Source organism: Dunckerocampus dactyliophorus, chromosome 4 (genome assembly GCF_027744805.1).
Source record: "Dunckerocampus dactyliophorus isolate RoL2022-P2 chromosome 4, RoL_Ddac_1.1, whole genome shotgun sequence".
Taxonomy (NCBI): Eukaryota; Metazoa; Chordata; class Actinopteri; order Syngnathiformes; family Syngnathidae; genus Dunckerocampus; species Dunckerocampus dactyliophorus.
Genome location: NC_072822.1, coordinates 19179802 through 19195752, shown reverse-complemented (window position 1 = coordinate 19195752; position 15951 = coordinate 19179802). Strand labels below are relative to the sequence as shown.

At 45.3% G+C, this 15951-nt stretch overlaps 2 protein-coding genes across 2 annotated transcripts; both read left to right on the top strand.

Annotated features, from left to right (window-relative positions):
- Positions 1–111: 111 nt before the first annotated feature.
- LOC129179293 (dual specificity protein phosphatase 26-like) lies at positions 112–2316 on the top strand. Its single transcript, XM_054772346.1, has 3 exons — positions 112–527; positions 860–1071; positions 1168–2316. The coding sequence occupies exons 1-3, from the start codon at positions 349–351 to the stop codon at positions 1362–1364; spliced, it is 588 nt and encodes a 195-aa protein (XP_054628321.1). The 5' UTR covers positions 112–348; the 3' UTR covers positions 1365–2316.
- A 6967-nt stretch (positions 2317–9283) lies between these two features.
- On the top strand, positions 9284–14827 carry LOC129180489 (alpha-1-antitrypsin homolog). Its single transcript, XM_054775014.1, has 6 exons — positions 9284–9425; positions 13269–13869; positions 13957–14027; positions 14103–14296; positions 14373–14520; positions 14587–14827. Exons 2-6 carry the CDS (start codon positions 13275–13277, stop codon positions 14779–14781), a joined length of 1203 nt encoding a protein of 400 aa, XP_054630989.1. The 5' UTR covers positions 9284–9425; positions 13269–13274; the 3' UTR covers positions 14782–14827.
- Positions 14828–15951: the final 1124 nt, after the last annotated feature.

Genomic DNA, 15951 nt, shown 5'->3' with positions numbered 1-15951 from the left:
TTCATTGCTTTCAGTGCTATAAATAATGTTCATTTGACGACGAGAGAAAATGATGCTGTAGTTGTGCAAACTGCTGCATGGCCCTTTGCACTGTACATTGGCAGCAAGCATTCAGATCTTTAAATAGGCTGCTATTTTGATGCAAAAGCACAACAGCAGCTCCTCAAGCGTTAGGGGCTAGATTTGATACAGGGATCCGATTCTCTCACAACACAGGATGAGCTGCTGTGAGTGCATCAAAGTTCTGTTAAAGGAAAGTGACTGCACACTTGCTTGGAAATAATCTTAAAGAGTCAGGAAAGCTGTTTTTGCCTGAGAGGACCACTTGAATCCAGCACTGGAAAAGGGATGTCTTATACATCCAAACTTCCTGCATCCTGGAATGACAGACCCACTCCTAGGAAGGTGGAAATTGACCTTAGTTCCCCTGGTTTGGCTGTGTTTGAGCTGGAACGACTCTTGTTTACTGGCAAAGCCATCATGAGCCATGCCGATGAAGTGTGGCCAAGGATCTACGTTGGTGATCAGTAAGTAGCACCATAGTATTTCTTTTAAAATATGAAAAGACATACCGGTCCTCTAAATATATTTAGAATTTGCTTTATTTACAAATATTATGAAAGTGTTTAATTGAGTGCACACATGCAAGGAACTGGTCATAAATCATATTTAAGTGCATGAGTAATTCTAGACCCCTCAAGATGCATTCCACATTGTGACAGCTGTGCCATGTGAGATTGACCACCAATGGCTTGGCATTAGTCAAAGTCAAACATGTAGTACTGTTATTTGTTTGGAAACACCTACAAACCTTCATATGAACTGATCTGTACATTGAACGGCTTTGTGTTTTCCACAGACACAGTGCAGAGAACCGGAATGATCTGTCCAAGCATGGAATCACTCATATCCTGAATGCAGCTCACAGTAAATGTCGAGGATGTCCTGAGATCTACCAGGGATTAAATATTACCTATATGGGCATAGAGGCTCATGATTCATGTGGCTTTGACATGAGCGTGAACTTCCAGGCAGCTGCAGATTTTATCCACATGGCTCTTAGCAGGGGAGGTGAGAATGGGCAAAGACGCCTACACTTGAAATGATTAAATAACAGTTAAAGTGCCATCTTAACCTGCTTTTACTTCCTCTCTTGTGTTTCTTAAGGCAAAGTACTGGTACATTGCCATGTAGGAGTGAGCCGTTCTGCCACCTTGGTCCTTGCATACTTAATGCTGAAGCAAAGGCTCACCCTTGTGGAGGCAATTTGTGCTGTGAAAGAGAACAGGGGGGTCATACCAAACCGTGGTTTCCTCCGACAACTTATCCATCTAGATGGGCAACTTTTTGGCAAACATTGCTGAAGCCAGACTAATACTAAAGCGTTCCCCTCACATTTCAGCAACAATTTTTCTTACAATACCTCCTCAAGGGACAATATTGTACAAACGAAACTTAGATATAGTACTTTAGAGGAGTCAGCATAACATGTATAGAAGTATGTTAAGTATAGTACAATGCACTGAAAATGACTCAACACTGTTTTTATTGCCTAAATAGCTGGAAACACAAGTGAATAAGAAGATAATTGTCTTACAATCAAATGTGGTGGTGGTGTCATGGTCTCTGGCTGCATGAGTAATTCCAGCACCAGGGAGTTGCGGTTCATTGGGGAAAACATGAATTCCAGCATGTACCTACTGTGACATTCTGAAGCAGTTTCCTTTGGGAAACGAGGCCGCACGACAGTTTCCAACACATAAGAAGCCCAGACACACCTCCAAGATGACAAGTTTACAGAGGAAGGTGAAGGTAATGGAGTGGCCAAGTGTCTCCTCCGGGCCTGAACACAACTGAGCACCTGTGGGACATCCTTTTCCTGCAATGCTTCCGAACATTCAAGACAAGGCACATATTTTACCTATAAAAAAAAATCTCAAGGCCCACCACCAAAACTGCCATAATTTATTCTGTTGTATGAATGGCAACAGGTGGATACAAAGGTTACTTTCTACATTATGCCATCTAGTTAAAGAGCATTTTATAGTTCTGCTTGTCACTATGCGTCCCTGGCAAAGATAAATGAACAAAAATACACTGTTTTGGTTTTTGGCTTTTTCACACACACACACACACACACTTTGATTTGGGTTAGTTTTTACATTGAATGTCCTCCCATTTATCTGGGAGATAGATGTCATTACTACGGGTGTAACGGTTCACATAAATGTATTGAACCATTTCGGTTCTGCATGTTCGGTTCGGTCCACTTACGTACCGTTTCGGTTATATTTTATGCTATTTTTCTCATAAAGTTTATTACTAGAGTGATCTAAGCGCTTCACACGGAACTAAAGAGTTTCTGCACGGACGCCTTTGAGTGTCGAACACCACTGACTGAGGGGGAAGAATGCTAATAGCTCGCAGGCGTGACAAATGCCATCATGGCAAATGCAAGCGAGAAGCCTGAGCTGGAAGACCCTCCCATCTCACTACGGTCTGCTGTTGGGGAACACTTTGGCTTCCCTGTTAAAATTACAGATGGACAAAACAAGTGGATAAATCCAAAGTTGTGTGTCGACATTGTTCCACGGATACCAGGTATGCTGCAGGAGGCACATGTAACATGTTAGCGCACTTAAAACGGCATCATCCGGCAGTGAATGTTACATCTGCAAGAAAGAAAACCAGATTAGTTCAAACACCGATAACTTCAGCATATAAACAACCTCTAGCAAGCAACTCTGACTGGGCCAAAGCAGTAACACATGGTATTGGATTTTTTATAACCACGATATTACATCCGTTTTCAGTTGTTGACAGCGCTGGCTTTAAGGCCCTGTCACACCTTGACGATTTAGGCAGCGCATGCCTGATGTGATCATTTTGATGGCATACGTTGAACTGCTGACGTTTTTTTTTTCAATTTTGGGCGTATACATAGCGTATTCATAACGAGTTCGACGTAAACATGATGTATTAGTAACTTATATAGAACATTTCTCTAACTTATAGACAACTTATATCAACAAATGCGTAGCGTGTTGCCGGTGTTCACAATTTATGCCCAACACCTGTCACACCTTGACGATTTAGCCAGTTTATGCCAACGTATGAAAAATTTGGCCAATACACTGACGTACGTCGTAGTACGTCTAAGTCGTCCAAAAATGTTGTGCCTGCATAAAACTTTTCCACGTATGTCAACGTATGATTCATACGTCCCACATCCGCGGGCAATAAGTTATGCGATCGTTGACGCCCGTTCACACACGTTATTTGTAAGTTACAGTACGTACAAGTCGTAATACGTCAACATACCTTGAGACAGAACTGTCTTCTTGGCGAGGGGAGATGGAGCTGGAGGCTGTCGTGTTTGCATTTGCAGGTAAGTTTGCAGCTTGACCAGTAGAGGGCACTGTGACACTGGGAATGGAACCAACTTTTTTTGATTTTCTATCAACTTTATTAATGCCTTAGCGAGTCACAAATCTATGAGTGGTAGCGTATGCAGCCTACACCAGGGGTCTCAGACTCGCAGCCCCCGGGACGATAGTTTGCGGCCCCTGTCTTAATATGAAAGATTAATATTCGTGTGGCCCACAAGTTTGATATGAATGACACTTGTCGTTTTTCATTCGAAACCAGGGATCTTGGTCTCAAAATGGTTGGTGACCGCTGCCCTAGACCAACGGTCACATAAGTGCCCCCTTTTCATAGCTGGCTCAGGCAATACCTGTAACATAAGTTACGAGGTTTTTCTCAAAAATGTAGGACTCGTATTATTACAATTTTTTTCTAGAACATTTCCGACTTTGTTCTCGTAAATTTATGACTTTATTCTCGAAATCTCCAATATTTTTTCTTTTTTTTTTTTTTTTTTTTTTTTTTTTTTTTTTTTTTTTTTTTTTTTTACTCTGCCAGAGAGAAGTGTGATATACACTTCCCCTGTCATACAAAATTTATTCGACCTTGATGCTTGTTATAAAGCAAATTTGGAGCGCCCGGACCGGAGCAGGAGGGGACAGAGAAGAAGAGAAAAGGAAAGGGGGGGGGGGGGGGGGGGCGAGAGGGGACAAAAACAAAAAAAAGAGAGACAAGAGACAAGGACAACAGCAGCAACAACAACAATTGTGACAGAACAACAGAAACATACCGAACGACATCAGCAAATAAATGTCCGTGACAACTATAAAGACGAACAAGGATAAAGGACAAATCAATATCAACAACCACAATGACAAAGCTGTCAATGACAATCAGACATAATAGCAGTCATGAAATGATGACCTATGACAGTGATCACAATGACAATACTGCATTGAAACAGTCGCACACAATAGCAGTCATGAAATGATGAATTATGATAGTGATCACCATGATAATACCGCATTGAAACAGTCACACATAACTGTAGTAATGAAATGATTATCCATGATAGTGAATAGAATCAAAGTTACTGTAATGCACATCATTGTAAAAAAAAAAAAATACATATACACACATATATACATACATACACATACATAAATACATATATACATATATATATATATATATATATATATATATATACACATATATACCGCACATACACACATATATATATATAGTCATACTGCTGAAATCACCGTCGCTGTAATAAAACCAACAACATAATAACACCCTGGATAACTCAGTGAGTAATGTGGGGAAGTACGTATGTACTGTGAGTGTGCATATGTACAGGTATCTCTGTATGTAAGGAAGACTTCATATATATATAAAGGTGCAGGAATGTGTGGGCGTGTGATTGTCACTGAGAGTGCATGAAAGGAAAGGGGCCGCCTTCCACCTCCCAGAGAGCCCCGCCCCAAATAGCAAGGCCGGGCCCCGGCCGCCAGAAGGCCACCAGGCCCATAGGGGCAGGCAGCACAAAGAACAGTGCCCCAAGAGCCAGCCCAGAGAGCCCCCCCCCCCCGGGAAGACCAGTAAGGGGCCGAAGAGAGGTAATCCCAGCCAAGGACAGGGCGCCAGCGGGCCGGAGGACTGCCAACCCCCGAGACCAGCGAGAGATCACACCCCACAAAGGCAGACGGGTACCGGGGGCCACAAACCGGCAGGCCCAGAGACGCCTCCACAGCTGGAAAGAAGCCCGCCCGCGCCGGAAGCGCCAATTCTCCCCCACCGCCACCCCCACCCCCAGGGAGCGGAGCCCGGCCCGCCCCGGGCCAACCCCCGCCCGACCCCCGACACAGGGCCGCCCCGCCAAGGGATGCAGGAGGCACACCCTCCACCCACCCGGCGGAGGCACGGGCGGCAGAGATGTATCGCCCAGCACCTGACCCCACGGAGCAAACCCCTGTATGCCCCCCCCAAATAAATAACTAAAATAAATAAATAAATAAAAATACACACACGCACGCACATACACACTCCTACGCACCCACACACACGCACATAAACGCTCCTACGCACAAACACACCCCTATGCGCACGCTCATACACACTCTTACTTACTCAAGCGCGCACACACACACACACACACACACACACACACACACACACACACACACACACACACACACACACACACACAGTGGTCGACTGCCCGACACCCGGAAGCCCCACCCTATCCCCCGTTGGTAACCCAAGGAGCAGCGGAGCCGGGGACCCCGGGGTCCCAGACATACGATTCAGAACCCAGGGGCGGAGAGCGCAGACTGCCGGGGAGCAGGAAGACACCCGGCCACACCCCCCCAGCGGTAGGACGCCGCCAGCGAGGCAGACAGGGGAGTCAGCGAGGAGGAGAGCGGGAAACCGAGCAGGCAGGCGGGAAAACGGGCGAGCAGCCAGGCGAACCACCACACAGCGCCAACCGAGACCCGCGGGCCAGCAAACCCCGAAGAGAGAGCGGGAGCACCACACCCCAAGCTGCAGGGAGGCCAAGCACCAGCGCCGAGAAGGCGAGACCAGCAGCCGACCAGCCGACGGCCCCCACATACCACCAGAAGCCAGACCAGCCACATGCCACCAGAGCCGACAGCGCACCACCCGCGCACCGGAGCCCCACCCCCGACAAGCCCACAGACAGACCGGGGGAGGCGAGGACACAGACAGCGGCCCGGCAGCGCACAAAGCGCAACGGCGACAGACGCCCAAGCGCCCGGCAGAGCACGACCCCCCCCAGCGAGCCCGGCCCCAGGGCACCCGCCCCCCCACCCCCACCCCGCCACCCAGGCCCACAGTACCCGCAAGCATGACCAAGCCCCAACCCACCAGCTGGCCCGGCGCCCCAGCAGCCGCCACAGCGCAGCAACCACCGGCCGCCGCGACAGCACACGGGCCACCCGAAGCACCAGCACCGCCCCCCGGAGACCGCCGAACCCGCCCCAAGAGCGCAGAGGCGCCCGCGGCACGTGTCAGTCCAGGGGGGGCACCGCAAGCCGCCCCCCCCGGCGCAAGCCCCGGCATCAACAGGCCCCAGAGGGCCACCCCAGGGAAGGGCAGGCGAACCAGACAAGGGCACCCCACAGGCCAGGCCGCCCCGGGCGAGCCACCGCGACGGCCAGGCCCCCGGCCACACCGCCGACCCTGGCGGGCAGACGCCGAGGTGCACGAGGCACCCCAATCCAGCCCGCCCCACCCGTGTATGTGATAAGGTGTGATAGTGTCTATGATGCAATTAAAATAAATAAATAAATAAATAAAATAAAATAAAAGAGGATGGTGTATCTGTGTGCATGTATATGGAGTGTATGTGGATGATAGCTAATGATGCAATTAAAATCGGGGGACAGCTGCCGCTCGGAGGGCCCCTCACCTGGCCAGCCCCCCCAAACCCTAAGTGTCTACTCTGCGATTAAAATTGGGGGGCAACAGGTCAGTGGCACAGCAGGAGCAAAGGAGCCCCGCAAGGCAGCTCCCCTCCCCAATCACGCCCGACCGTAGGCCACCCCCCAATGTCCTATATATATGTGAGGTGGTGCAGTGGCACAGGAAGGACGGGGGCCCCACACCCCAACGCCGCCCAAACCGAGCAGGGGGGGGACCAAGGACACATGACCGACCGGCCGCCCACCACAGCCCAGGCTCGGGCGTGCCGCAGGACACACCACAGGCCCTACCCGGCCCGCCAGGATGCCCAGTCCGGCCCACCCAACCCCCCAGAGGCGATACCCCCAGTGCCCCCCAACACCGGAGCCCCACCGGAGGTAGCGTTCACAGCGCCACCCCCAAACCGCCAAACACCACGGACAAGCCACACGCCCCCAAGGCAGATCCGACCGCCACCAGGACAGCGGGAGCCGCGCCCACGCGCCCCCCGCATACCACCACGGCCGGCAAGGGAGCAACACCACGACGACCACAAGAGCACCGGACCCCACATAGAGCGGAGCACGGCCGCACCCACGAAGCACGCAGGCCAGAGGCGCCAGGGAGGGACAGAGAAGCAAGCACCGCACGACCGGGCCCGCGAGAGGAGCGGCCCCCGCCCGGCGCCCAAGCAGATGCCCCCGCCCGCCCCGCCCACCGCCACGCCACAGACCGGCCACCGCCCCACCCCCCGCCCATCCACCAACACGCCAAGGGGGAAACCCCGGAGGGAGGGAGACAACCGCCGGCCCGGAAGCAAGGACCAGCCCGACACCAGCAGGCAGCAGGGACCGCCCGCCAGCCCCCCGCCAGCCCGACCCCCAAGCCCCCGGCCAAAGCCACCCCCCGACCGCCCCACCCCGGAGCAAGCATCCTCCCGCCGATCCCGGGAAGCACCACGCAGATGGACACCACGCCGCCCGCCCCACCGCGCAACCCGCCCACGGCCCCCACACGCCCCACCCACCGAGCCACAGCGGCCCCGTCCCTGAGGGGAGAAAGCAAGGGATCCCCCCCACCCCAGCACCACGCACCCCCCACCCCGAGCCCAAACCGCACATCCGCGACCCCCACCTCCGCGCCCCCCGTCACCCGGGGGACAGCCACAGGCGCCGGAGGATAACAGGCAGCTCCCACCTATCACACATACACCACACACATAAATCAGCGAAATAAAATAAAATAAAATAATTTTTAAAAAAAATAAAATAAAAATAAATAAATAAAAAGGGGCAACCCAAACCACCCTCCCACCCAGGGGAGATGGCTCCGCGGGGGCAGCCGGGCTCAGGCACCCTCCAATATTTTTTCAATGCAGCTCTAATTCTCCGTCGTGCTCTGTTGTACTTTTATGACAATAAAGTCATAAATTTACGAGAAAAAAAGAGTCATAATATTACCTATGCCCAAGGCCAAAGAAGTATTAAAATAATCTGACATTTTGAGAATAAAGTCGTAAATGTACGAGAAAAAATGGTAATATTATGAAAATAAAGTCCTACATTTATGAGGAAAAACTCGTAACTTGTTACAGGCATGTTATATTACAGGCATTGCCTGAGACAGCTATGAAAAGGGGGGAATTATGTGGCTGTTGGGGTAGGGCATGTGGAGGGGGCAAGGTAAGGAGAGCAGAAGTGAGAAGGGCCAGACACGCTAATCTAAATGCTAAATGCTCAACTGCTCTGTTTTCCTGCCACAACATACAGTAAATAAAAGCTTGCCGGAAGCAAGAGGAAAGTTTCCTTCCTTACTGAAGAGCTATGCTCTATTTTCCATCTGACACGTATGACACGTAACATTACCACTTTATTCTCGTTAGTTTATGACTTTATGACTTTATTCTTGTAAATTATGACTTTTTACTAATAAATTTACAAATTTATTCTAGTAAATTTACGACTTTTTTCTCGAATCTCAAATTTTTTTTTTCAATGTGGCCTTTATACTCCACCGTAGTATTTTATATAAATGTATGTACAGTATTTTACACGTTTCACTTTCTTCAGCTCTACCTGTATGGCTCGACTAGACAGAAGTAATATTTTGCAGATGTGATACATGCACACGCTGCTTCTGTTTTTTGTTTTTTTTAATCTGCACTGTGCAATCTTGTTTTTGTTGTCACAGTCAGACAGCCAACATGTGGAGTTGTAATGAGACATAGTGGCTACAGCACGCAAACACTCACGGTACACAGTACACTCACCTAAAGTTCACTGGATCAAGTTGGTGTGAAGAGAATAGAGAGTATGAACCTATTTATTTAGCAAAACATTAATGTAAGAAATATGTTGAGAAATATTTAAAGTTCTGAAATGGAGTGTGCTAATTATTTGCCTGAGTGAGGAAAAAGTGATTGAGCCAATTAAAGCAAGTATAAGTGTTTTGCATGATGATCCCTATTCTGCTTCCACTGCTCTATTGGAGGGGACAAAGAATAACATTAAGCAGGCCAACAGAAGATGGGGTCATCCCACTCACAAAGTTATATAAATAAGACACTTCTCTGTCCTGCCTGTCCTGTTGGTGGCTGTGATTTTTGAGGCAGGAGAACCGGCAAAAGATTGGTAAGTTATCCAGATATCTGGATGTCATATAGCTTTTTCCATTCCCCAAACATATGAAACTATAGATGTTTCACAAATTGTGTTAACTGCCTAACAATGAATTAAAGCTTCTCTTTTGTGAAGTTATGAGGTTAGTCAAGACTAAATAAGTAGAAAAGATACTTCACTGAAATCAGCTGGCACAATGAGAATCTATATGAAGTTACAATGATGATAATTGGAAATAAATACAGTTTTAGCCACATATCCTCTTTTGTTAAATATAACAATGTTGTATTTATTTGCTTATTATTTAGCACAAAATATGCAACAATGAGAAAAATGGGAACACTTTTAAGGGCATATCATACTGTATGTAGTATGATTAAATTAGTAGTATATAGTACTAATTAAACATTAAAAAACCATGTACTGAAACTGGGGAACCAGACAGATTGGTAATTCCAATATATACAAATGTAATTACATCAATTTAATAAATTAAGCTTTTACATTATCAAACAATTAAACCATAACATGTATGGATTACCTGACCAGTGACAAGCAAAAAGTAAATCAATATCACTGGAAAGACGTTACCAACTTCCCTGACAGTTTGTACTGTGATGATATAACTGAAATAATTATAATAATCCAAATTAAGTGTTATTCTTATTATTTTACATTTTTATTTTATTTTACAATTTCAAATTAAGTTTGAATCTCGGCTCGTCTCTGTGTAGAGTTCACATTTTCGGTTTCCTCCCACATCCCAAAAACATGAATGTTAGTGAGGAAAATATTTTTCCACCTGACTAGAATAATGTGTCGCGTCTGCGTAGACGTACACACTATTCTTCTCAGAAAGATGTCACAATATACCACTGCACGGTGGATGAGTGGTTGGCACACAGTCACACAAGCCACACAGTCTGGAGATCGGTAAGATCTGGGTTCGAATCTCCATTGGGCATCTCTGTCAAGTCAGCTGGGATAGGCTCCAGCATACCTCCGTGACACTAATTAGGATAAGTGGCATAGAAAATGGATGGATGGACACACACATAGTCTAGTCAAAGGATATCTCCCACTTAGACATCTTGGGCACATCCACTTTCTAAAGTGGCGTACCCCTTCAGACATTTGACCTGAAGCCATGTACCCCCTACTCCTGCACACTTAAAAAACTAAAACCTTTTTATCTTAATTAACTTGAAATATTGAACATAATGAATTGGTTAATTAATTTTAATACTTCCTGGTCAAAAACGTGTATTTTGCATGGTCACAGTTTGATCACGTTTCCCATGAGCTCTGATAAATAGATAAGTATTCATCCTACATATCTTTTATTCTAGTATGATGTTGGCATCCTTCCGTTTGAATGGATTGAATTTGCGCTTCACTTTTTTGTCCGCTCACGGTGGCAGTGGTTTAAGTCTGCATATTAATGTAATACCAAATTTTAGGGGAAAGTTTAACAATCAGGATAAAGCAGTATCCGAAGTACAAAAATACACACAAGCATAGATAAATCCCCAATTACAGTGACAGGTTTTCACTGCTGCGCCGTGCGGGGATTCGAACACCAATATCAATGAAATATTAAAAAATTAAACAATAAAAATGCACAAAATAATCATCAGACGCACTTCTTTGTTCATATGACGCACACAAAGCGATGGACAACTTCACCCTCTGTCTGTCTCCTTGCTGCTCCGTTCTCATTGCGCCATGAGGCGTCATGCGCACTCGTAATTGAGAGTGTTAGGCGCTAATTGTTTTTAATTTTTTATTCACGTACCCCATGACAATTTGGGTACCCCTGGGGCTACGCGTACCCCACTTTGGGAACCTTGGGCCTAGTTGAAGGACATACCTTCTGTCTTGTGAGGGGAGACAGCAGTAGCTTTGCTCAAGGAATACAAAAAAACTGTATTAGAAACAACACCCAACCCAACACCCAATGGGGAGGGGAGTATAAGGTAGGGATGCTCCAATCAGTGTTTTATGCTCCCGATTCCGATACCGATAATCCATGAGTGAAATTGTCTGACATGGATACCGTTCACATGGATTAATTTAAATTTTTTAAATTAATTTTGATGATGATAAAGAGGGGAAAAGTCAGGAAAATTCAAAGGTCCCCTGACTGCCATGGGGCCCAAAAAATAGGTAATTACTAATGAAATTAGTTACTAATTAATAAAACGGGGGTAGGGGCAACGTGATTTTTTTTCATGGGGCTCAGAATTCCTGGCTGCACCCCTGCTATTGGCTATATATGAAAAAAGGAACCATAAAATCACCTTAATTAAAAAAAAAACATTTTAATTTTTCAAGAGAACATACAGTATATCACTTGTGAAACTTGCAAAGGATGGGAGAACTTCTTTAAGGAGACTTTGGATGTGAGATCGAGTATATTGATGGAACCCCATCAGGACTTCCAGGTAGGACATAGGTGGGCTCCAAGAGAGCGAGCACTCGCTGAACCCGGTGTCTTCCACCACTGACGAAGGCTCGTCATCTCATCCGATGAATTCAATTATTTGCCAGGTTATTAGCTTAGCCTTCTGACTGTCAAGTACATGCGGTCGAGTGTTGTCCACATGGCTGCGTTAGCTGCCGTTTGACTGATAATCACACCGTGAGCCTCAAAAACTCACCATACTCGTAGTAAATTAAAGCTTTTAAAAGATATTTTTCGTGACATGTGTTGGCAGATAAGTTCCACACAGCAGACATGTTTGTTTTTGTTTCGGCATGTCTGCGCAGTGTGAAGAAAAGTGGGAGAAGGACGCTACTCTAGAAGTTAGGGCAATACAGTAGTAGGAGCCACAGGTGATGGCCTTTTGTGATCGCCGTTGCAAGGCATTTATTAGCATACGTCGATCACATGCTTTTTCGCGGAAATTGGCCGATACTGATTGGTGGCCTATCGATCGGAGCATCCCTAGTATAAGGATCAAATGCTAATGGCTTCATCAAGCTTCGGGTTCGCGACAGCTGACTTCCCTCCAGCATGCTGACATTGCAATCGCTTTGCACCCATTCCAATTTAGATTAAATTCTTAAACTTAATTTTGGGGTTTATAACATCATTTCAACAGCTGGTAGAACAAAAGAATCTGGGTGGGCCTCCGATCCAAACATTAGGATAATTGAAGACACTTGTCCATTGGTGTTAATGTGTGTGTGTGTAAACAATTGCCTGTTTACATACTGTATATCCATATGTGCCCTGTAATAGTAGTGACCAGTCCAGGGTATAATACACCTTTCTCCCAAAGTCAGCTGAGATAGGGTCTATCTGACCAGTGACCCTGAACTGGATATGTGGCAGAACATGAATAAATAAACGAATGAATGAAAAGGCTTGAGTGCTTAAGTTCATCCTTTTCATTCTTAAAGAGGGTTGAACTGATTTTTATTGGCAGTATTCAATCAGTGAGCCAATGCCAAATTTAGGCTGCTCTTAGTCATTCTACATGCTCTTGATGCTACATAATGCTCTACATGTTCTGCTCTTAATCATGAAAATCATCTGTATTTGATATAAGTATTATATATATATATATGTATATATATATTTTGATACATACTATAACAATGTAAAATGTACTTGTACATTTTTGGCCCCAGAAAAGGTAGTTCAATATTTAGTCATGCAATAATGTACATTGTACCCTGAGGTATACAGTGTATATGTGATAATACAGTGCATGTTTGATTGTTGATTGATAAACTGGGGTGAAGGGCCTTCAGTGTGGCTAACAGGTTTGTGGACTATCTTGTGTATTTTCTTTAGCAAACATTGTGAAAGCAGAAGATCAATGTTGCACGTTTAAACTTTTGTCACAGTCCACCATGATGCATGCAGCCCTGGGTGTCTGGATCTTATCAGCATTGGTCTGCGTGGGAAAAGGCCACCACCATGAAGGTCACACTGATGACAGCGGCGCACAGGTTACCTTAGCAAACAAGGAGTTTGCCTTCCATCTGTACCGGAGGATGGCAGCTCATCCTGTCACGCAAGGCAAGAACATCTTCTACTCCCCGAGTAGTGTGTCTGTCGCCTTGGCTGCATTGTCGGTTGGAGCCCGGGGAGAGACCCGCCAACAGCTGTTCAGTGGTCTGGGTTACAACAGCAGCCAAGTTACGCACACAGATGTGCATCAGGCCTTCAGTACGCTCCTGAAAAGCCAAGATCAGTCACCAGACATCAGCGATGGGACTGCCGTGTTCCTGGATAACGCCTTCGAGCCAAAACCCGAGTTCATGAAGGTTTTGAAAGAGTCCTTTTATACAGATGGGTTCAATGTCGACTTCCACCAAACAACAGAAAGTGCTAGTACCATCAATAAGTATGTAGCGGATAAGACACATGGCAAGATTGATAAACTGGTGGAGAACCTGGATCCAAGCACTATCATGTATCTCATCAGCTACATCTACTTCAAAGGTACATGGCAATACTTGTTTTGTGTAGCTTCTCTCATTTGCTCTCCAACTTACTGTTGTCTGATTTCTGCTCATCCCTGTCACACAGGAAAGTGGGACACTCCTTTCAATCCTGAGCTCACAAAAGCGGACACTTTCAATGTTGATGAGAATACCAAGGTTCAAAGCAAAGTTATTATGCTGATGTCGGGATAGGAGACATGCTCTGTAAGCTCATTTTCAATTGTTTCCCAGGTTTCTGTCGAGATGATGAATAATGAGGATAGCTTTGATGTCTATCATGACCTGGCAGTCAACACAACAATCCTTCGCCTGCCTTTCAACAGCTCTTACTCCATGCTCCTTTTGTTGCCTGAACACATGGCGGAACTAGAGAAGGAAATTTGTCCACAACATGTTGCTAAATGGTCAAAATGGATGAAATCCAGGTTTGAGGAAGTCAAATTTCAATTTGTAATTTCTAATACAGAACATTGACAGGTAACTGTTTACCTGTTTCTTTAGGACATATGATGTATTTGTTCCGAAATTCTCCATCAAGACCTCCTATTCTCTGAACGACGTGTTGGCTGAAATGGGAATGTCTCACATGTTTGATGATCGAGCAGATTTGAGTGGAATTTCAGAAGGGCAGAAACTCAGAGTCTCCAAGGTACACATACATTTTCTACTCATTACTCACTTTCATCCATCTCACTCTGCTTCCATTTTACTCCAGGTTGTGCACCAAGCGGCCCTTGATGTGGACGAGGCTGGAGCCACTGCTGCAGCTGCAACAGGCATTGGCATCACTCTGATGTCCTTCCAACACATCCCTGTGCTGAAGTTCAACCGTCCATTTATGGTTCTCATCACTGAAAACACCACAGGCCACATCCTCTTTATGGGAAAGATAATCAACCCAAACATGTGATGGACAACAGTCGGTGCATCATAATAAAATGAAGAAAAAAAAGTAATTCTGTGGTCTTTATGATTAACTTGAAAAGTTAAGTTTTTTGTTCAATGCTATGTGTAGATATTGATATATATAGATAGATATATGGGCGCCGTACAGATTTTTGGCAAAAATGTACACAAAAATTTTGCCCCAGTTTGTGTACACTGGTGTATGAATGTGAATGAATGTTTGATTGTGGTCGGAGAGGCCATAGGCGCAAAATGGCAGCCACGTTTCCGTCAGTCTACTCCAGGGCAGCTGTGCCTACAAATGTAGATTACCACCACCAGTGTGTGACTGAGGAGTGAATGCACAATGAGTTCACTTCATTGTGAAGTGCTTTGGGTGCCTTGAAAAGTGCTATAAAAATCGAATCCATTATTATTATTATTGTTACACTATCTTGGTTGTCGAACAATATGCCGTGCGTAACAAACTGTTAGATTTCACTTACAGTACGTACAGTACGTACTTACATGTACGTATATACAGTATATGTATATGGATGTTAACTCATTTGTTAATTGATTTATCCATTTAATTTGTAATTTATAATGGTTTTGCATTGTTTTCTGCATCTATAAAATTTATTTTTGGTTTTCATACATTTCAGATATTGGCGTGATTAAGAAATGAAAAACTACATTGCTGAAATAATTAATAGAATCTGTGGAATATAAGAGTTTACCTATTTGAATTGAACTACAATATTGAAATAAAATAAATATTCTATAAATTACAATACTGTTGAAAATTTACAACAATATTGTAATTTATAGAATATGGGGGAGGGCGTGGTCAGTGGGGGCGTGAGAGGCAAGGAGGACTTTCAATATTAGTGAAGCATGTACGACATGTACGAATGTGTTGTACTGAGCATGCAGTTTGACTTTTGAATACGCTTGTATGCTTCGCTGCTCTTCATTTTGTTGTATTTAACTGGTTTCAGTTTCGAGTTCAGTCTGTATGGTAGAGATAAATAAATAGTAGGGATGTCCAATAATATCATCCCACCAATATTATTGGCCCGATATTGGCATAAAAATGTAATATTGGTCAATATCGGTGTCATTTTTTTTCCCTATAATGAAAGCCGGTAATGGCCCTTTAAGCGCCACAAGCAAAATTGCTGTTGCCATAACA

Bases quoted from the DNA above. Each gene is read 5' to 3' on its own strand.
- LOC129179293 (XM_054772346.1), top strand. From the start codon at position 349: ATGTCTTATACATCCAAACTTCCTGCATCCTGGAATGACAGACCCACT. The intron at 528-859 runs GTAAGTAGCACC...TGTTTTCCACAG, and splicing joins AGGATCTACGTTGGTGATCA to ACACAGTGCAGAGAACCGGA. The intron at 1,072-1,167 runs GTGAGAATGGGC...GTGTTTCTTAAG, and splicing joins CATGGCTCTTAGCAGGGGAG to GCAAAGTACTGGTACATTGC.
- LOC129180489 (XM_054775014.1), top strand. From the start codon at position 13,275: ATGATGCATGCAGCCCTGGGTGTCTGGATCTTATCAGCATTGGTCTGC. The intron at 14,028-14,102 runs GTTCAAAGCAAA...ATTGTTTCCCAG, and splicing joins ATGTTGATGAGAATACCAAG to GTTTCTGTCGAGATGATGAA. The intron at 14,297-14,372 runs GTTTGAGGAAGT...CTGTTTCTTTAG, and splicing joins TCAAAATGGATGAAATCCAG to GACATATGATGTATTTGTTC.